Raw genomic sequence first — 21249 nt, 5'->3', positions numbered from 1 at the left:
ACCTTGCGGTGATGATAAGAGCCTCTTGGAAGTTTTGATGCTATTTAACGTGTGAAGCCTAATTTCTGATTTAAGAGAAAGGAAAATACGCTGAATGGATTATTATAATAAACCCCCTTAAAGATTCTTAAAGGGGACAGCAGCGGTCAGCTGCATATTTGTGACTGGATATTGCAACTAGAAAAAAAAAGTATTACGGTAGTTAATGTTTCCGAACACGACGAACAGAGCAACTGGTCGCCCGCCTGCAAAGCTTGTTGGAGGTCAGGAGTTTTCAGGAAAGTGCGGGGATTAAGCGAGGCCTTGTTTTTTAAGGTATATTTTGGGCGCCTGCTATATTTTTATTTTAAAACAAGCAAGGTAAAGTTCGATTGTGTAACATGACATTTATCGATTTACGGTCGTCATGCCTGAGTAAGGGAAATTAAAGGACTTTCTGGGTTAACGAGGCGAAGACGCCCGAAGAAAGGTTGCTCGAATGCTTTTACCGATTGTGGGGTTTAATACTGTAACAGCTCGGCGTTTATTCAGACACTGGTAGATATTTTCAGAAAACGATGCAATAATAATAATGCACTTTAGCCGAGGACTGTCAGTCTATGAAAAAGAACACTATTGATCAAATAAGGCCAAGCACAAAACGAAAGATGTAGTGCATGAGGTACTGTAGATGCTCATGCATGGATAGTTCCCTGCTTGGTGTGGGAGATTGCAGGACCAGATATGTATATACTGTATGTGCTGATTTAGGTATTTACAACAGGAGAGTTTCTAAAATCTGCAAAAATGCTTCATGCAATCTGTTTGTCTCCATATGTAGGCAATTGCAAATGTGACTGGGAAATGACAATAGATATAAACTGCTACAGCCCTGGCATTTAAAAAGGCATTGAGAAGCAAACTGTGTTTTGTGTGGTTGCACAAAGGATGACTTTAATTAAAAAATAATAAATTGTATGCCTAATAAAATGCCTAATGCTGGCAATGAAAGACATTTTATGCCAGCAACTACTGCTGCATGCTGTATTGTTGTGCATTTGATAAATAAACTTCGATTGATACCTGTATAAACTGTTAGCTTTTCCAAACAGCATATATCTGTGATAGAACAGAAGATGTATTTAAAGATTTAGGTGACAGGGAGCGTTAAAATTATGTCCATCATGTTTAGTGTTGCCTTATGCAGTAGGTTTTAAAGATATGAAGGATCATATTATTTATCTGGAAAAACCCGAGAGGAAACCTTCTCAGAAGTTCTCTGGGGTCATGATTTGTTTTTACACAATTATTAATAATGCAGGGTTGTACGTCGAGGCAGAGGTGAGCACAGCGCTGGGGCCCTGGGTTCAGTTCCTGGGGTGCTGTCTGTGTGGGCTTTGTATGTTCTCCTGCAGCTTCAGTTTCCTCCCACAGTCCAAAGACTTGCTGGTAGGTTGATTGTCTTCTGGGAAAATTGCCCCTGGTGTGAGTGTGTGTCCCGCAATAGACTGGTGTCCCATCCAGGGTGTATCCCGCCTTGAGCCTGTTCCTGGCTCCCCACTGACCTGCTTTGGATGTAGTGATTAGAAGATGGATGGAATGATTAATGTTGTATGATTCTAAAGAAATTAACCCCTTCTGCTGTCTGCCTACGTAGCCAGCTGTATTGAGAAAGACCCAGTGGTAAGCCTAAATTGTAGTCTTTAAAAGGATCTGACTGCTTGCGTAGTGAGAACACCTAGCATTTTTATTTTTCATCATATTTAAGAGTTTATTATATTTTGTGGCACAATGGCCCAGTCACCGTGAGGCCATCGTCTATACTGTTTGTGATGGTTTGATATGCTTCAGGTCAGAAAGACAATTGTTACAAAATCTGCTTTGTTCATAAAGACTGTTGTTTTGCAGTGAAAGTCATGTCAGAGGACCCACAGAGAAACTTCCGTTCTGCTTATTATGAAAAGGTGGGATTTCGTGGTGTGGAGGAAAAGAAGTCCCTGGAAATTCTGTTGAAAGATGACCGACTGGGTAATGTGCTGATCACGGATGTTTGTGTTTTTTTCCGCTATGCCTGGTCCACTTCAGAGATTCCCCACTTTTGTTATAGAAAACCAGATGAATTTCTGGGCGAATTTGAAAATGTTCGTATTTAAGAATGTTGTTATACAGTATGCAGACAGCCACCACATAGTACCTTCATTGTAAAGATTCCCATTTAGTTTAATGTACAGACTGTGAATCCGTGATACAGAGAATAAGTTTACTTTTTAGAAAGCTTTCATTCTCAATGTTAAAAATGGTTGAATGATGCATTAAATGAAGATAGGGTTGTTAATCTAGGCTAATCATTGATAGATGGATACACTAAAAAAAAACAAATTTCAGTCAGTTATGTATTTCCATTGAGCCCTATTTGTATCAGGATAAAATAATATAATAAATAAGTTTTGTCTTCTTATAGCATTAGGTAAATCCCTATCGGATTGTGTTTTTCACAAACTTAAAAATTGTAGGGCTGGTATTTCCAAGTTCAATAAAAGATTGTTTATACTGGGCTGTTTTTACTGTAAAAATCTGATTAAATCAAGAAGTTTCACTTATTGTGCAGCTGGTAAAAATACAAAATCACCAAATCAAATCCTTTGCAACATGTAATGTTAATGTAATTTTATTTCCTTATTTGACCATGTGGAAGGGTTTGTGTGAGTGAAACCATGTGCCACATAATGACTACATTAAGTGAACTTAAGTTCTGTTCCTCTACGATATACCTTCACCAGCTGCAAAGCATTTTGCGAGGATCAGGACGTTTGAACTTTTAAATCCATTGCTGTAGAAAAAAATGCGGCACAGTACTGTATGAGGGTGGTGGTTTAAAGAATAAGCTGCTTCAAAGAAAATCATATTGGATAATTTTAAGGCTTTCACCAGATGGGCTAAAGAAGGAATTGTATCTTACCTCTTTCTTTTTGCCATTTTGGTGATGGCAAACACATGCCAGTTGTAGTTTGGTTTGTGTAATTAGGCAAATTGTAGTCAATTTACCAAGTGGCTTGAAAGAGATAAGCTATTTTGACTATCTGTTCCCAATGTGTAGTATGCCTTTTTCTTGGATTTTAATCAACCATTTTACAGGCCTTTTGTAATAATTAATTTTACTCATGGATAAAAACTGTCTTTATGTAAGTATGCTTTTAGATAAGAGATAATTAATAAATTACTTTAATTCAATTTCGATTGATTCACTTAATCAGTTGTAATAATGTTCCTGTGTTAAGCAGGTTTTGCTATTTAAGTTGGGTAATGTCTGGTAATGTCTGATTGTAAATCACACTGACAGAGGCCAAAGGACCAAATCATGTTTCATTGTACTAGAATAACACTGAAAAAGTTATGCCTCTGTAGAAAGTTTACATACTGTAGATTAATCTAGATGGAGGACTTCTCTTGTTTTTGGGGGTCTGTGCACCAACATGCCTGAAGAGACTGAAACTCACCATGACACTGAATACTATAGAATAACAAGATATACAGGATTTTTCATGAAAACAGAATAGATGTGCTCTAGATGGGCGGTCTACTGTAATGGCAGTAATACCACTATATTGCATTTCTCTTTGGTCTGTTTCAGTGCAAATTCTGAAAATTCAGGCACATCTTGTAAATATTCAAATGTTTTTTTTTTTGCTACACTTGTCTCTCGATTTCTAGGGTTGGGGCGAAATTGAAATAGCCATATTATTATACGAGGCCCAAAAGCTTTAGAAATGTAGGATAAATGAGAGTGCGAGATCCTTGTCAATTCCTCGTTTGTTTCCAACAGATGTGGAAAAGCTTTGCACTTTCAGCCAGAGGTTTCCTCTTCCCTCCATGTACCGCATCTTTGTGTGGAAGGTCCTGCTCGGTAAGACAAGCGTTCTGCTCTGGGGGGTCGTGTTTGTGGGCTCTGAGGGGTCGTGTTTTTGTGGGCGCATGGCTCTGAGGGGTCGTTTTTTTGTGGGCGCATGGCTCTGAGGGGTCGTGTTTTTGTGGGCACACGGCTCTGAGGGGTCGTGTTTTTTGTGGGCACTCGGCTCTGAGGGGTCGTGTTTTTTGTGGGCACTCGGCTCTGAGGGGTCGTGTTTTTTGTGGGCACACGGCTCTGAGGGGTCGTGTTTTTTGTGGGCACTCGGCTCTGAGGGGTCGTGTTTTTTGTGGGCACTCGGCTCTGAGGGGTCGTGTTTTTGTGGGCACTCGGCTCTGAGGGGTCGTGTTTTTTGTGGGCACTCGGCTCTGAGGGGTCGTGTTTTTTGTGGGCACTCGGCTCTGAGGGGTCGTGTTTTTTGTGGGCACTCGGCTCTGAGGGGTCGTGTTTTTGTGGGCACACGGCTCTGAGGGGTCGTGTTTTTTGTGGGCACACGGCTCTGAGGGGTCGTGTTTTTTGTGGGCACTCGGCTCTGAGGGGTCGTGTTTTTTGTGGGCACTCGGCTCTGAGGGGTTGTGTTTTTGTGGGCACACGGCTCTGAGGGGTCGTGTTTTTTGTGGGCACTCGGCTCTGAGGGGTCGTGTTTTTTGTGGGCACTCGGCTCTGAGGGGTCGTGTTTTTTGTGGGCACTCGGCTCTGAGGGGTCGTGTTTTTGTGGGCACACGGCTCTGAGGGGTCGTGTTTTTGTGGGCACACGGCTCTGAGGGGTCGTGTTTTTTGTGGGCACTCGGCTCTGAGGGGTCGTGTTTTTTGTGGGCACTCGGCTCTGAGGGGTCGTGTTTTTTGTGGGCACACGGCTCTGAGGGGTCGTGTTTTTTGTGGGCACTCGGCTCTGAGGGGTCGTGTTTTTTGTGGGCACTCGGCTCTGAGGGGTCATGTTTGCATGGTTCCCCTGCTCAGAGAAAAGTCTCAGCCTTTGAGTGCCGAGTTTATTGAGTTTCTCCGAGATGTCTTTGTTCAGTTGAACAGTGTGTCAAGAAGGGCTTTCCTACCCTTTATGAATTTTAGTTTTTTCTGTGGTATGTTTGTCCATTAAATTATGATCTTTTCCCTTTAATTAGTCCTGTTATAAGGAAATGTCTGTGTTTTTAAAAGAGCACAATGTTAAATTTACTTCTTCAATGTTGTTTTATTACATTTAATTTACTAATGACCATTTTCATCACTGTGAAGAGGGCTTTTCTTTCTAGTTATGATGAAACGGAAACACCTTAAACAAATTTTGAATAAAAATTAGCTTTATTTAAGGTTGTTCTAGCTGAGTGAGACTACATAGGAATTGTTCTGATCTGTTATACTGTATATTGTATTAGCGAGTAACCCTGTGTCAGTAATTTCTCTAGACAGGTTTCCAAAGAAGCATGCCAATGTTTATGACTGACCCCACTGTGAAAAAGAGGCAAGAGTTATTAAAAAGCTAAAAAACAAAGGCAGTGTTTATTATTTGTGGACATTTCCAGGAATTTCTTCTGTCTTAAGACTCAAGAGTTACACTAATCCTTTTGTATTCACTCTGAAAAGATGGGCAGCTTTATCATGGTCAGTTATGACTTGTTTGCATCTCTCAGTATGATTATTATTGGTACAAAACAGAACAGCTAGGAAATTGCCCGAGCCTTATGTAAATGTGAGGCATGTGAGTTCTTAATATTCTCAGGCACGTCTCTGGCAATCAAGTAGTAAACGACTGGTAATCAGAGTCACATGTAGAAACACAAATAATTATAAAGAATAAACAAATCTTTACAACACACCACGCTACACTGTAACACATGTACACGTAGTAGTAAAAAGTAGAGTAGTAAAATCAGAGTGAAACTTAGAAACACAGATATTTATTAACAGAAAATAAGTTTATATAAAACTTCACGCTCCACAATAACACGTACAGGTCTTTGCATTTCAGAGGCCCTCATGCCAGTGAACTAGGAGAGAACGTTTTTAGTCTGAGGATTCCACAAGTGAAAATTCAGAATTTCCTAAAATAATTGACTTCAGGGTCTCCAGAATGTTTAGGTTACTTGTCCAGGATCTGGTATCCAAGACTGACAGAACATGCATGGCACAAGCATTGAGCAAAGGGTGATGGTGATGTCCCTTCTTCTCCTCTGTTTCTCTTGCTCCCCATCCTCCTCCTTATGGATTCCTGTCTTCTGTCTCTGTGTTTATGCTTTCCCCTATGACTGTCGAAAGCTCCTATGATTTACTGTACAGTTAATTAACCAGATTAAATACCCCTTTAATAATCTGTTTGCCGGCATCTTAACCCTGGAGTTAGGCAGACACCTCAGACTATACCTTTTATGGTCATACCTAAGGCCTTGAGTAGTGCTATCAAAGTGGGAACTGCAAATTCAGTGTTAGATTGTAACATTAATAATAATAGATTTTATGTATGTTTTCCAAAACTCAAAATACTACAGAATAGTACATGCTTAAAACACATAAATAAAACAAATGGACTATTTACACATAAGTAAAACAAGTATAAAAATAATAGTAAAATGTGCCATGAGGCATAGTTTTAGAGACCCAGTGAGCAATTGTACAAAAATTCCTCTTATTTTTTTCTAAGCATCGGTTTCAAAGATATCTTTTCATTCTGTAAAGATGAATTAACAAGTTTAAGTGGTGTGTAATGACTGCTCATGAAGGAAAAATGAAATATATGCATGACATACTGAGGGAATATCTTGACGGGGGCAAGTTATGCATATAATTGTAACAAAATACTATAATCTAAATTAAAAAGGAAAACAAACTATTGATTTATTTTAAATTGAGAAAAAAATGGCAAAATTAATGCAAAATGTCTGCATTTTTTAAAACTACACTAGGACTGTGAAATTACGATTTGTGCTTGGAAGTTATAACAACGGTTTCTTAGATTTCTTGCAAAATTTGTAGTATTTTTAAAAATGTCAAAGTAATTTTTAATAGTTGGAATATGGTTTCAATTTTAGAAATCTTCAAAGTGTGCGATTTGGGGAAAAAAACATTTAATAAAGGCAGTAATGGAAATATAAGCACAGCAAGTCAGCAGTGAATCTGCAGTGAATTTCACGCTTGTCTTTTCAGGCTAGTGTCAGCAATTATTTGCTTTAATTATTTCTTGCAGATAACTTTATCTTTCATTTTCTTTCTTAAAGCCCTGGTACTGTGCTGATTAACTGCATCCTGTAATCTGTAGTGTGCTCATCCCTTCAGTACTTCCACAGGGGAAGTAAACATTTTTGCAATAAAAATCTGCAGGATTGGATAAATTATAGATTAAGATCCGTTGTTGTATTATCTAAACATATGCATAGCAGTGCAAGTGATGTTCCTAATGATGAAGGAACTGTATGTATTGGGGACATACTGGCTTTTTAAATGTCTCCTGATGTCTTCTTTTTTCATTTTTTGGAGACTTTGAGAAAATGGCTGACCTTGTGATTGTTTGGACCTGATAAGTGTAGTTTTCCTGATCAGTTTATCTCTGTTCCCATGCAGTATTGGGGAAAAAGTTGTGATTTATTCAAAGGAATAAAGGCTTGTCCAAAAACTAGACACTCTAGGAAACTTTAATTTTTAGATACTATTAATTAAATACTAAAGTTTTTCTCATGATGTAAAGTGGCAGAAATCCTTTGACCTACCAAAGCCATAATATGTACAAGAGAGAACGGTTTGATTTTGTATTCTTTCATTAGCCTGATTGCTTCTTGCAGCATTGCTGGTATGAAAGCATGCAAAAGCTGTTTAGATAGATTCCTTTGATAGCCCCATGCATTACTTATATCTCATGCATTTATGGGTATTTCTTAGTATTTTAAACTATAATGTGCATTCTGGCTGAGAAATCTTTGATGGACTGCTCGTGTGCCTGCTATGTACTCATCCACTAGGTGGCGCAGATAAGCTAAGACACCACTGCCCTTTCTTTCCACATAGTCATGATTTTAATTTCTTCTCTAAGGGTCGTGCATTGTGTCTTAAGCTGAAACATAGATTTTCACAATGACCTCTCTTCTAAATTTACCGTGCATTCAATAATTCTGAAGTATTAATTCAAGAAGGATTTTCAGTTTCATGCAAATTGATTTTATATATTAATTTGCAGTATTGGAATACGTATTTTTGCAAATGTGTGCGTGTCTTAGTAAGAGAGGGAGAGATCAGATATTCAGATATTTTCTTGTGGGGTTTCTGCAGGTGCTCTGGTTATCTCCCGTCTTCTCCAGGCATGTTGGCTGGGTTCTTTGCCATCTCTGAATTGCCCCTGTGTGTCCTGTGCTGGGCTCATGTCCCCTCTGGGGTCAAAGCTTCCAGTCCCACCTAGTGCCCTATCCTTCTGGGACAAGCCCCTGATAATGGATGAATGGATCAGCTGTTGAAGAAAGCAAACACTTCCGAGACTCATGAAGATGTAGAGAAATAGGTGTGGTGACAAACACAGTCCACCTTGATGGGTTTCTAGTAGCTTCATGATCCACAAATTCCTTCAAACACCTTTCTTTTTAAAGGATCCCACAGGATGTGCTCCAGCAGTGTTGCTACAGCCGTGGTTGCAGAGTGTGTAATGCAGTTTCCTGCCCTTGTGTCTCTGGGCTCTGTACCTTTAATGATCTTGAGGGCATCCCCTGAATTGACTCCACCACTGCCCCTGATTAACAGAGGATTTATGAATCTCTAGAGGCTAAAAGGCAACCTTAACAAGGCTTTACGTTTCCCGGTAATTAAGGGGGTTTGTGAGGTGAGGAGGACTGGCGTCCTGCCTGGTCTCTGGCAGCGCTGTGCCTGCTGGTGCGGCGCTGCTGGTAACAGCGCCTTTCCCGCCGCCCGCCTGCAGGGATCCTGCCCCCCCACGGAGACTCGCACGCCCTGGTGATGAGTTACCGGAAGCAGCAGTACGAGGACGTGCTGCAGGCCCTGCAGGTCATGCGCTTTGTGCAGAGCTCCACGCCGCAGGTGGAGGTGTATCTCCACATGCGCCAGCTGGAGTCCCTGGCACTGCCACGCCGCACAGAGGTCACGCCACTGGTAAGCCACCCAGGCAAGACACTTCTGTACCGAAAACCAGTTTCTTGATTTCTTGTGCTAGAAACCTCTTCCCCCGTTTGTTGTGTGGAGAACTCTTAATACTGTGATCGTTTCTTTGGTCGATGCAGCTGTCCTAACTTTCAGGTTGAACCGTGGGCTTGGTGCATGGTTTTGAATCGTTCATGTATATGATAGGATGCGCCTCTCTGATGTGCCTGTGTTGGTTCACAGGAGCCAGAAGATGAAGACTTCCTTGCCATAGCCAGAGCCATGGAGAAGATTGTGGAGAGCAGTGTTGATTGTTACTGGCTCATCAAATGCTTTGTTAATCAATACAGCAACAAGTATGGAGATTCCGTACCTCATCTTGTGAGTTCAAAAGTTTTGACCGGATTGGATTTTTAATAGGCTTGACAGGGAGCATGCTACATTTCACTCTTGAGGACGTCACTCATAGTAGATTAACACTAAAATCTTAAGTGATATGTCTTTGCTCTTGTTATTTTTCATTGTAACTTCATCTGCTTATTCTCTTTATGAAGGATGTCTTAGTTGAAAGCTTCTATCTAAACAAAATTGTGATTTTTTTGAGATGTTGGTTGATGGGAGAGTGCTAGAGATTTACTGTGTGTGTGTGTACAGGACATTGGGTTTTGTTTGGTCTCGCTTGTATGTTCGAGCCATTTGTGATGTGAATTCCCGATAACCTAGGTTTGTGGAATTTGCTGTAGAAATATTTGCTGTAGGGAGAAAGTTTGCTTTTGAAAGGTTAGACATTACTGTAGTTAAGCAATCTCACTGCATTATGAAAATGTACAGAGGCTAATAGTTGACATAATCTGCCGATAATGTGATCCCTTTACAAAGAGTTTAGTGTGATTTGACCAATAAAATTTAAACATGAAAGTTTTTTTAGACTTTCTATTGCATTATTTCTGTAAAAGCCTCAGAATAACATTTTTCCTTAATCTCTTTTTATGTTACAACTTTGGATTAAAATAAGGCTATATTGGTTTAATTCAGCAGTTAAAGAACTGATGTAGACATATCTAAAATATCTAAAATAACATTTACATCTCCTCCAGCCAAAGAGCCTTGAGCACTTCTTAAGCCTTGAGGACAGCAGACTCCTGAATCACCTCCGGACCTGTAATGCGATGAGCAAACTTCCCTATAATCTCTGGTTCAGAAGATGTTTTGCAGGATGCCTGCCTGAGTCCAGCTTGCAAAGGTAAAAATAAATCCCCAGATTCTCCAAACCTCTCAAACAAAACTTTCTGATGGACAGTGCAGATATTTTTGTCCTTTAATATTGATTGAAATTTTTGGAGTGTAAAATTAATTCCTGTTGTTAACTTAAATTTAGAGATTTAAATTAAATTTAGAGCTCTGGTTCAGTTCTAGATTTGAAGTCTGAACTGGAGTGAAGACACTTTCTGTAAATCAAAGATATACTCATAATTCAGTCCTCTGTCAAATGTGTTTGTACCAGGCGAGAAATATCAGCATTGCCTGATAAAAGAAATATCATGCATTTTAAACGTCAAAACTCTTACCTCACTTTTGTTGCCAAGATTAGTTACAGTATATGGACCTCAGTGTTCCTTTGTTTGCAGCATTTAATAGGTTTCTCCTAATTGTATGCAACTGACCTGTTCTAATTTTAGTAATGTTTCCCTTAATTATTCTGCTTTCCCAGATAAAGGTGCCATCTGGGTTTTCTCACATCTCCTTTAGCACGATTTGCAGAGAGTTATATTCTCATTTCTTATAGCACACAAACAAAAAAAAAGACAATTTTATTGCATACCGTACACGAGTAATAGTTTGTGTTGTTTAAATAAAACGATACATATCATTATAATCTGATTTTTTAAATTCTCTTCTAGGGTCTGGGACAAAATAATAAGTGGTTCCTGCAAAATTCTTGTTTTTGTTGCTGTGGAGATATTACTGGGCTATAAAATCATGCTTATGGGAATGAATAAGCCTGAAGACATCACCCAGTTTTTGGAAAATGTAAGTCTTTTGCATAACATTCCCTGTAATAGTGCAATAATTTGTTTTTAAAGGTACTGTGAATGTTTTAATTAATACTCTTAATTAATGGTAAATGTGGATGTTAATAACAAGGAAGTCCAAAATCCAATAACGCTTCTTTAAATTAAGTCTTTAAATCACTTAGTCTCCAAAATTAACTCAAAAATTGTAGCTAAGCTAATTAAGTTTAATTTAATTTCAGGGGGCTTATGAATCAAGCTTAATGGCTTGCACCCCTACCATCTTCTGCACAAATCAGCTCAGTTTATTTCTGAGATAATCTCTTTATTCACTCTTCTGCTTCCTGGGATTTATGTTGACTCAATGGTGTCTTTAAAACGGTAGTCCACTTCTGGGTCTCGCAGTGTGCTGCACTGAGGTTCAAAATGACAAACTCAGTAGTCTTTACATTCTATGCCAGAGCTCACTGAGCACATGCAGCTATTTACAATTTGTATACTGAGAAGACATGCTGATGATTGAATAGTATCGCTCCCTGGGATGATAAGCACAGTAATTGAAGTTATATGATTCATAAGAAATCACCCTAGATAGTGAGTGATTGGTATTTGAGTTAGAGTCACCAAATTGAGTTAATGAAAAATCTGTATGAACAGCCATACATACAAAAAAGACATGATTTTAATTAATACAAGATCAACAGTAGACATAACTATGCTTGGCTTGAATAATGCAGAACACCTTTGTGGTCACCTTTCCTAATGAAAATCTTTTGGTTTGTGTTTTTGTTTAGATTTTCTGTGACTTTGCTTGAAGTCGGTTTTTAAATGTATTAAGTCCATCAGACCCAAGTCAGATCTTAAAATATTGTTCAGAATGAGTAACCTGGGTTTACGGCTTATCACTAATGATATTGCTCATCATTTGATCTGAAAGTGTTTTTGTACAATAAACCAAGTGGACAATATAGTCGGAGTGAATGAAGTAGTGAAAGCAAGGAACAATCTTCTGTCCTGTACGAAAAATCACATGAATTGTTCATAATAACGTGCACTTTTGGGGTATTTTTCTGTTGGTGGGGGTGGGGTAACTAAGACCTTGGAAACAATGAACATATTTTTGCGATATTACATTTGTGTAGTCAGGCGAGCTGTTCATGCTTGTCTGATTTGTCTGCTGGTTTCACAGTGTATTCCTAATGGAAACAACAACTGAATCTCGCAGTATCCTGATTCCTATAAAAAACCTCTGTAAATCCTGAACAAAGTAAAGCATGATGTCAATTAAATCTAGGCACTGTGTGATTTTTTTCTGTTTTATAAATAAGAAATTTCTGGATATGTGGCTTCTCACATTCTTATGTTCTCCTGCAGATGCCCCAAGAAAACACAGATGCCATCGTCACCAAGGCCATTGATCTGTGGCACAAACACTGTGGGACTCCTATGCACTCCGTGTAGCCCTCTGCACTGAAGGCAGGAGGATGTGGGACCCCAATGCTGTGTGCACAGACATCAATCGCAGACGGAAGAAGGGTTTGGTCAAGCAGCGCGTGTGGACCTACAGCAGCTATTTATGGTTCAAAACCATACTATCTAGATGCCTTATACCCGTAGGAATGAGCTTTTTCTTGCAGCAGGCCAGGAGCATGATGCTTGAAACGTTATGTATACCGTTTATCTTCGGGCTATGAGAGCAGAGGCTTGGTTTCAGCTGTAAATAAATGTAATGCGTCGTAAATTGTTTCCTCCCCCTTTTTTGGTCTTGCTTTCCCAGGGTTTTACATAAAGCGTCATGGAGGACAGTAACTTTGCAGATACAGTGAAGGGGTCTCTCATTAAATGTTCCTGGAAGCTCAAACAGAGCTTGGATATAACCCTTTCTTAAGAGGAAGACCCTTTCCTCAGTGTTACCTTCTCTCTGTGCGTGTTGGCAGTAAGAGTGTGTTATTGAGTCAGTCTCCGTAAAACCTAAGATATTCCTCCAGTCTCTTTTCGGGTTCTGGGTATTACCACTGTGTTAAAAGTCAGTGTCAGTCATATACTGCTTAATAATGTTTGTCGTTGGGAGTGGGTCACTTCTAGACATCATCTTGTGAAGCTCGGTGATGCTTCAAGCCGCTGTCTCTCTATAACCTGTGCTAGGTTCTCGGGTCATTCTAGCAGGTTTTCCTTTTGGATTTGCCTGTACTTTGCCATTTTTCCTCTGTCCTTACAAAAGAAGGGGACCCATAATGCGGCTCACTCCCTGCCTGAAGTGTGCTCTGTTGTGTTTGCGCCAAGAATAACACTTCGTGTCCAGACCAAAAAGCTCAAGCTCAGAACAATGACTCCAGTCTCAGACATGTACTCTGTACCGGCACTTATACATATACTAACAAACGTTTCAAAGTCACTCTTGGCTTCACAGTGGCAGCCCGAACCAGTTTCCTGCTGCTCAGTTTAGGAGAATAGCCTCATCTAGAAGGTGTCTATGTGGTAAGATGCACATTTCACTTTTTAATGTTTACAAAACTGAAAGGTTCATTTCCCTGTGCTTAAAGGGATAAATGACCTATTTTTGATCTGTGCCTTACTGCCAGTTCATCCTTTGTTTTGAAAGTACCTTGATCTCCATGCTTGATAAGTCAGCCATCTTGGTGACCCATAATGTTAGTCAGATAGGAAAGAATGTCAACGGTGGAAATTTAAAATTAAGAACAGAGAGCAATAGTTTTAAATAAGGTTTCTTTATAAGAAACTGCATACATCATTAAAGACAAACAATAAGTTAAACAATTACATGCAGTTTCAGTCTGTACAAAAAAAGTTATAACATATTTAGAGACCCAGTTAATTTGTTATTTACAGATTTCATACACCCATAGGTTTTCTTTTTTTGTCTTAAATTACAATACTGGAAGAATACAGGGAGACGGTCACAGCATTCACTCCTATACGAAGACAAACTGTACAAACAACATTTCAGAGATTGATTTTTCTCCTGTTGGACAAACAAATGAGAACATAGACTGGGTTTTGTTTTTGTAAACCTTAATCTGTATAAAGCATTCATGTGTGTTACTTCTAGTTTGTTATATTACTACAGAGCCGTTTATTATCGGAGTCTGAAAAGAATTTTGAATGGAGAAATAATGCCTTTTTTTGGCTGATTCCAGGGATTATAAAATAGCCATTTGTTTAAAGAATTGAAAACCATCCTGCAGTGCTCCAAGTTAAATTATGCATGGTAGTAAGAGTTCAAACTAGGGTCTTTGTGAATACCAAATGAAATGTTCTGTAAATTCCATGTCTTGGGTAATTCTTCACATTCTTCGGACGTGTGCAGTACCTGACATTCAGGCTTAGTCTTTTCTAACCCTGGTTAGTTCAATGTAACTAAATATCTTCTCACACTCTGACCTTGTTTTAACAAAAAAAAAAACAACTCATTTTTAAATGAGGTGTTCAAAATGCAGGAGTACACTATAATTGATTGCACAAATGTGGTAATTTTGCAAAACTTGCATGTCTGCAACTTGAGTTGAGTGGGTAGTTGTGCTGTTACACAAACTAAGTTAAATGTAATTATAGTTTCCCTTGCTTTCCCAGTATGCAAGACTCAATAAAAATGATTGCTAGAAGGGGATTATTAATACAGCAGAGAGCCTGATGTACAGTGTACAGTAACAGACAGTAATGAAGTGCTGAATGCCTGTCTACCAGTGTAGATCTGCAAAGGTACAGGGAAGGTTCAACTTTGACTAACCCCTCACTTTATAGGTTACTCAAATTTACTTTATAATAAAGTAAAGTCTTCAGTGTGAGGACGCACTTGGAAAATTTAAAGCTGGATCTGTCACTTGTCCTTAAAGCACTTCAGATTTTTAAATGTAATCTTTTAAAAACAGATTCTTCTGTAGAAAAGACGTACAGGGCCTTGTTTGCATAAAGGGAGGATTTTGAGTTCTAATTTGAATTGGCCACTTCTCTTTAGGAGTCAGTCGTAAACGTTTCTATTTCCCTTTGGGCAAATTGTGTGCTGTTTTATCCATTTTTATTTTGTTTTCTTTATATGAAAAAACAGTTTCCTGTTTGTTATTTTTGATCAGTTGTCAATTATTCCAATATTGACCCACTGTTCTGGCTTTCATGGAAATAACTAACAGACTGTTTAATACTAACCCTTTCTGCAACTGCACGTCATTAAAACTCCCTTTATGAAAACTCATTTCATTTCAGTCTCATTGATTCATACATGCTGGGAGAAAAGATCTTAAAATTAATTTGATCTTAATTCCTAAGTTTGATCCACAAGATCCTAAAATAAAGAACCTTAGATTTTGGTAACACCTTTAAAAAAACAGCTGATCATCTACTGGGTAAACATATAAACTGTTAACATTTGACAACATGGCAGCCTTAACCTTTTTTTTAGAAGGGTGGTACATAAGCGTCACTATGAGCACAGAAAGGAAAGTTGGGTAACAGTGTGGATACCCAAGTTACACCAAGAACAAATTGAAAAGAAGTTTAAAAAAAAGATGCCACAAGTGTGAACACATCATATGAAATATTATTAACGGAAAATTCCCATTCACACTGTTCAAGTCTTCAGTGAGTTTTCGATGTAACTGGGACCATATGAACAAAGCATTAAGGCAGCCAGTAATTCCCTCTAGCCTTGAAAGTGAACATCCGCACATGGGAACAATATTCTCCCTTAATTTAGAAATCCACTCTGAAGAACAAAAAAAAAAGTGATTAAACAAAGTGCCATAGCAAAATGGCCTTTTCTATGATTTCTGTTTTTGTCCTGTAAAAAAATCTCTCAACTTCACTGGCTGTTAGAGCCACGATAATACCTGAAATTAAAAGTGTAGGTTTTAGCACATCGCATTAAAGTGAGACAGTCACTGACTCCATGTACGAGGAAATCGTACAAGTTATTGCTCAATTTGCGTTTCTCAGTCCTGCAACAACATGTCAACACTTCTGGTCTTTCTTTAGAAATGTCACACTTCTACAGACTGTGCTTCTCGATCAAGCAGCAAAAAGCCTCCTCCCCTAAAACTAGTAACTGATTTCACAGATTATAAATGTTACGGCACAGTACAGCAAAAGTCCAAATGTTTAATGCTGAACACTTTGATTATTATTGTGTCTGCATTTCTCTTAGAATTTTAAGAAAGTGGCTACAGCTACTGGTTTCTTTGAACAGAAAGGACAGTTATTATTGGTTAAGCATTATTATTGGTTAATCCCAAAATAGTTACATATTTTAAAAGTCCAGTCGAGTGAAAACTGAATGATATATAAACTGAATGATACCAGGAAATGGGAATGCATGTTTATGAGTGTAAAAAAAAAATCACTCAGCAAGCTGAATGCCAGCTTGATTTGTTATTAGGTTGTATACACTGCAGATTTACCTCACCATATATCATTCATGAAAAGTCTGTACCATTGTTAAACGGTATAGGGACCAGCATGGTTTTGAAGCTGTTAAACCATATTACAGAAAGGAAACCTGCCACCCTTTTTGTATTATCTAATAAATCACTTGCCAATCATATTGTACAAACTTGTTTCGTAATGGAAACTTTTAGGATAATGCACTGTAAAACATTTTAAACATTATAAGTCCATTAGTCTGCTTCTCTCGGTCACAGGACGGAATTATGTTTAAACATTTATGGTGGGACAGGGTAAAGGTGTTTTAAAAAGCTGATGCTTTTTTGCTAGAATGAGATGCCCAAAACATAACTAATGCTACATACAAGGAAGAAAGAGATTCTTGTGGAAGAGAAAATTGCAGTAAAATCTTTTGTTGCAATTACATTTTTTTTCCAACATTAGTGACAGCTCTTGTTGATAGGCTTAACATCTATTGCTAACACTGTACACGTTTAATATTTGATTTTAACCTGTCCATGTTTTATGTATTGATGTTTGCATTTTTATGAAGTAGACTTGAAATATCCAGTGGCACATTTGTCATATTAGGTAAATAAAATGGCTTTTCTGCCATAATGAAGAGCCAAAGAAAGTGATGTATAATCCTGCTGGTAGCCTAACTCATAGTACCTCTCTTTATAGTCTCTTTCTTTCCACCCATTTCTCAATGGTTATTATTAATTTATTTGGCTAATGCTTTTATCCAAAGTGACTTACATTTGTATCTATTAATACAACCAGGAAGTTTACTGAAGCAATATAACTGAGGTGCCTTCATCAGGGGTGCGACCGCTGTGACCCCAAAATCTAAACCCACAGCCTTCCAGTTACAAGTCCAAAGCCCAAAACAGGTATGTGCCATAAAACATCAGGAAAAGGGACTAAACACATGTTTATAATTAGTCACACAACATGTCATGGAAGCTGAACGCTATAAAAAATTCAAATCAAAATGTATATTGTTTAGAAAACCTTACATAAAACTTTGGCTTGTGACCAGTATATTTTCATCAATATCCATGTCACCTTATCCTGTCCTTTCAATCTCTTATAGAATGACTGCGCCAAAGGAACATTTTAGATAGCTAAAATAACATCTCTGTACTGAAGTATAAACATGATATACATTAAAAAAGGCAAACAAATTGTCTGCACGCTTGTTTCACAGTTAGCAGTAAATATCATCAATAATATTATTACTGTTATAATAAGTAGTTCTACTAGTATTATTGAATTGTGTAATTCAAGCTGCTCACCATTCACCTGCAGTTTAAGAAAGAATCGTAAATGGTTGACATACAAGCAGGTGCATGAAAACCCTTCTAGCACAGTATGAGGAAGTTCGCAATATTGCACAGGAATCCAAAAGCCTTGAGCTGCTGCAGGTCGGTCACAAGCACAGTCTCAGGACTTTTAAACTGGAGACCTCAGCTCTCCTCTCCGGGGCGAGAGCAGTCTGTGACTTGGCAAAGCTGGCTTAAGCACATGACGCACGAAGGTCTACAGATGTCCTTAGCGGAGGAGATGGAGCCTGGACCTTACTGTTCATCCAGGACCAGGAAGGAAAGCTCTCCTCCCTGCTGTGGTTGACACTGTGCGGATGAGTCTTGCTGGACAATGGGTGAACACAGGCGCACGCTGGAGTAGCTTGAAATGGTAAGTCTGTGATCCAAAAAATGTCTACAAAGCCATTCAGTGATGGATGTGGTTCGTTATCTTTTGCAACCCCCTGCCAGGGAGCTCTGGGGGTTAGCAAGTCTGTTATTGTGGCAGTAACCATCTTTAAGTTTAGTTCTGAATGTTACTGGTACTATTTAGGGGTAGAAAGGCAATTCAGAAGACAGCTTCACTGTAGACATGGGCACCTGTTATGATCCAGCACTTAAGGTTCATAGTGGGAAAAAGCCCACACGGCAATCTTCGAACAGTAGAGTTCTATGGTCTGTGAAACCTATAATAAAAATAAGGATGCATAGTGTTAAGAGGGATAAAATGGTCTGCTTCATTCCCGATGGTACTACTGACAAACTCCTGCAGAAACAACTACCCATTCACATTAAACGTGTGTTCACTCTGGGAAGTCTTAGTTAGGATATCATATTCACTATGAAAGAACATGGCAATGTCTAGTAATATACTGTAATTATATTCTGGGACAAAATACGTGCTGCATTAAAACCACTGACAGTGTTTCTGATCAGTGCATGCAAATACGACTCAACTGACCAGCTAGTCATGTCATCCCAAGAGGTGAAATGGGGCACAGAGATATTCTCCAGCTTGCTGTAAGAAACATCTCCCTCTTTACCTGGTTAGATGGCGACTCGACTCGTGCACTTCCATTTCAGTGCTCTTGAATTCGTTAAGTTCCTTCCGAATAGCTGCCTGAAAGCAAAACGGATCATACAGTCAACACAGGAGAGGCACACAGATCAGGCTAAGAAAAGCCGTGCTTAGAAAAAAATCGTCTTAGACTCCTAGTTTCTGGATGGCAAATAGTGCTGTTATGCTGTCGGGTCACAATGCGAGACTGGCTTAATTTAACCAGTTAATTTAATTTAATAAATCAATAAATAAAATGTGTACTTTGTCTTGTGTTTCTATGGGTCTTTTCAGGTCTTGCCTTCTACAGTATAGTTAATCATTTCACTGAAGCTTAATTTAAAAGCCAACTAAACATAATGTACCTGTAATTTATATTAATGCAACTTTAATATTTTAATACTGTTTTAACATGCTTAAAATTTCCAACCCTCATTGAGTACGTTTTAGAAAACAATAACATAGAGGCAACTTAAACACATTTAATAACTGCAATAATAATTTAATATTACAACATAAATCAATACTGATCCATCACCATCATTTGTCTGGACACATATTTATTCCATAAACTTAAAATACTAATAATTCCCACTCTGTATGTAGTAGGATTACCTGAATCTTAAAAAAAATACTTGAAAGCTGTTAAAGAGTGCAATCCACCTGTTCATGGCATCTCGTAGAATATAGATTTAACATGTAAAGATATTCTAGAAATGACACAAGTGGAGCTGTGAAAGAACATCACTGTGCTGCAGGAAGTACTCTCGGTATGGACAACTCAGATGGCTGTAACTCTGAAAAGCGCTGTGCATTTCTTTTTCTGTAGCATGATGTAATGTGACATCTTGACCCAGTCCCATATACTGGATGACACAAATTAATTTGGCCCCACTGCCTAAGGCCTTGGAGTCTTGCGGTTTCATCTCTCATTTTATGCAACACAAAATCCGGCAGCAAGGCCCTTTCCATTAATTTTAAATTCCCGAGCACTATTTCTGTTGCTCCAATGATCATGGAAGGTAGGGCTCCTGCAAGCCCCCCATCACATGACTTTTAGATGCATTATTTAACTCACTCGTCGTCTTGGTCATTCCAGAAAGCAGACAAAGCCATGTCAATATCTATATGCTTGTATTTATAATGTGGTTATTGTAAATAGGTATCATTCATTTAAGCTATTGCTTTTTAAGTGGTGGATAGTAGGGTATTTAAACAGGCCCTCATGTTGTAGCAGACTAGTCTTGCCCTGGCCTTTGCGGTGTATCCTTGTCTGTGTGCTGTTGCAGAGCCCTGGCGATTGTAGGCCCACTCTTCAAGTATTTGAGACTGCTGGTGGGGAATTCTTGGGAGAAAACAAGCTTATTATTTCGCCGATTGTATTTTTCTTTTCGTAAATATTTTTCCTGCACCAGAGCACTAGCCAAAGGTCACTTTTTGCGCTGTGCTTTTGTCCGCAGAATGTTTGTGTGACTTCTGTGACCGCTACTGGACTTAATGCCAGGTGGCTTATTCACAATTCCGCTGTACAGTAAGTGATTACAAGTTTCATAAAATGGTTCTTTGTATGTTAGTACAATGGGCCTCATTAAATATTTCTGTGAAACATCCCGAGGCTTAAAAACAAAGAACCCATTTGTAATTGTCCCCATAGCTCTGCATCCAATGAGATACAGAAAATTGAAACATTTAAAATACTGGGTAAAACTTAAGTTTACAGGACTTTAATTACTTCTTTCTTGAGGAGACTGGAGGGATAAGGCAATAGTTCAATGCAGTATTTTGATCTGTGTGTGTAAAAGGTTTATTCTAAATCTGGTTAAATTTTGTGGCATTTGAAAACAAGACAGATATGTGTTGTGAGAAGTATTTACATAAAATGAATGTGACATTTAAGCTGTGTATAAACTTAAGGCATATAAACTGCTTGCAAACATTTCCATATAGACCAGAGATAATTGTATGTCTCTGCTCTCCGTCACTGAACTGCCCTGACGTCTTGCAACCCTACACCAAAATCTGTCCAAAAAAGCAAATATAAGTAAATGTAATATCTGTAATCAAATGTATGTTTGTAAATGTTTACAAAGTTATGATGCATATTTTTCTAATATTTTCTAGGCAGGGAGCAGAAATGTAGAATGTAAAAGTCACATTTCTGTTAAATTTATGACTCAGACAAAACCTCCTCCAAAACAAATTCTGGTTGAATCTTTCCTAAAGTTCACTATCTGACTGAGGTACCTTACAGAGACAGATGTGCCCATGTGAGCCCCTATTATTACTTACAGACAGGGGCCACTGAGATAACTCATTTACGACTGCCACAGGAAAGTGAAAGCAAGCATGACTTTTTCTTTCACATTAATGATCTATTTATGTCTTTCTTATTGGTTTTTGAATGTAACATGTGCACTAGGTTGTATACATAATGCTACTTAAAGTGTCTGGACTGCAAGCTTTAAAGCAATATAATCTGAAAGCTCTGCGAGGACCTACACACTTTTGCAAGGCACTGTGTGCATC

The 21249-nt window shown here is 38.5% G+C and overlaps 2 protein-coding genes across 3 annotated transcripts in view; one reads left to right on the top strand and one right to left on the bottom strand.

Annotated features, from left to right (window-relative positions):
* tbc1d7 (TBC1 domain family, member 7) lies at positions 1-12706 on the top strand. 2 transcript variants are annotated; one of them, XM_088918341.1, is made up of 8 exons: positions 1-315; positions 1888-2007; positions 3803-3883; positions 8775-8965; positions 9197-9334; positions 10051-10196; positions 10855-10984; positions 12340-12706. In XM_088918341.1, exons 2-8 carry the CDS (start codon positions 1896-1898, stop codon positions 12424-12426), a joined length of 885 nt encoding a protein of 294 aa, XP_088774467.1. In that variant the 5' UTR covers positions 1-315; positions 1888-1895; the 3' UTR covers positions 12427-12706. The 2 variants fall into 2 exon arrangements, with proteins under 2 accessions (XP_088774467.1, XP_088774468.1); XM_088918342.1 differs by having other exon boundaries at positions 20-360.
* Positions 12707-13678: 972 nt separating this feature from the next.
* LOC148833141 (phosphatase and actin regulator 1-like) overlaps positions 13679-21249 on the bottom strand; it is a 72399-nt gene continuing 64828 nt past the window's right edge. The window contains exons 12-13 of the mRNA XM_088918339.1: positions 18710-18786; positions 13679-18352 (exon numbers count right to left, since the gene is read on the bottom strand). Coding sequence (XP_088774465.1) covers positions 18337-18352; positions 18710-18786 — 93 coding nt within the window. The 3' untranslated portion in view covers positions 13679-18336. The remainder of the gene's footprint in view (positions 18353-18709; positions 18787-21249) is intronic.

The sequence above is a fragment of the Atractosteus spatula genome, chromosome 6 (assembly GCF_055471065.1).
Source record: "Atractosteus spatula isolate fAtrSpa1 chromosome 6, fAtrSpa1.hap1, whole genome shotgun sequence".
NCBI classification, from domain to species: Eukaryota; Metazoa; Chordata; class Actinopteri; order Semionotiformes; family Lepisosteidae; genus Atractosteus; species Atractosteus spatula.
Note: the sequence above shows the minus strand (reverse complement) of the source record. Positions and strands in the feature narration are given on the sequence as shown.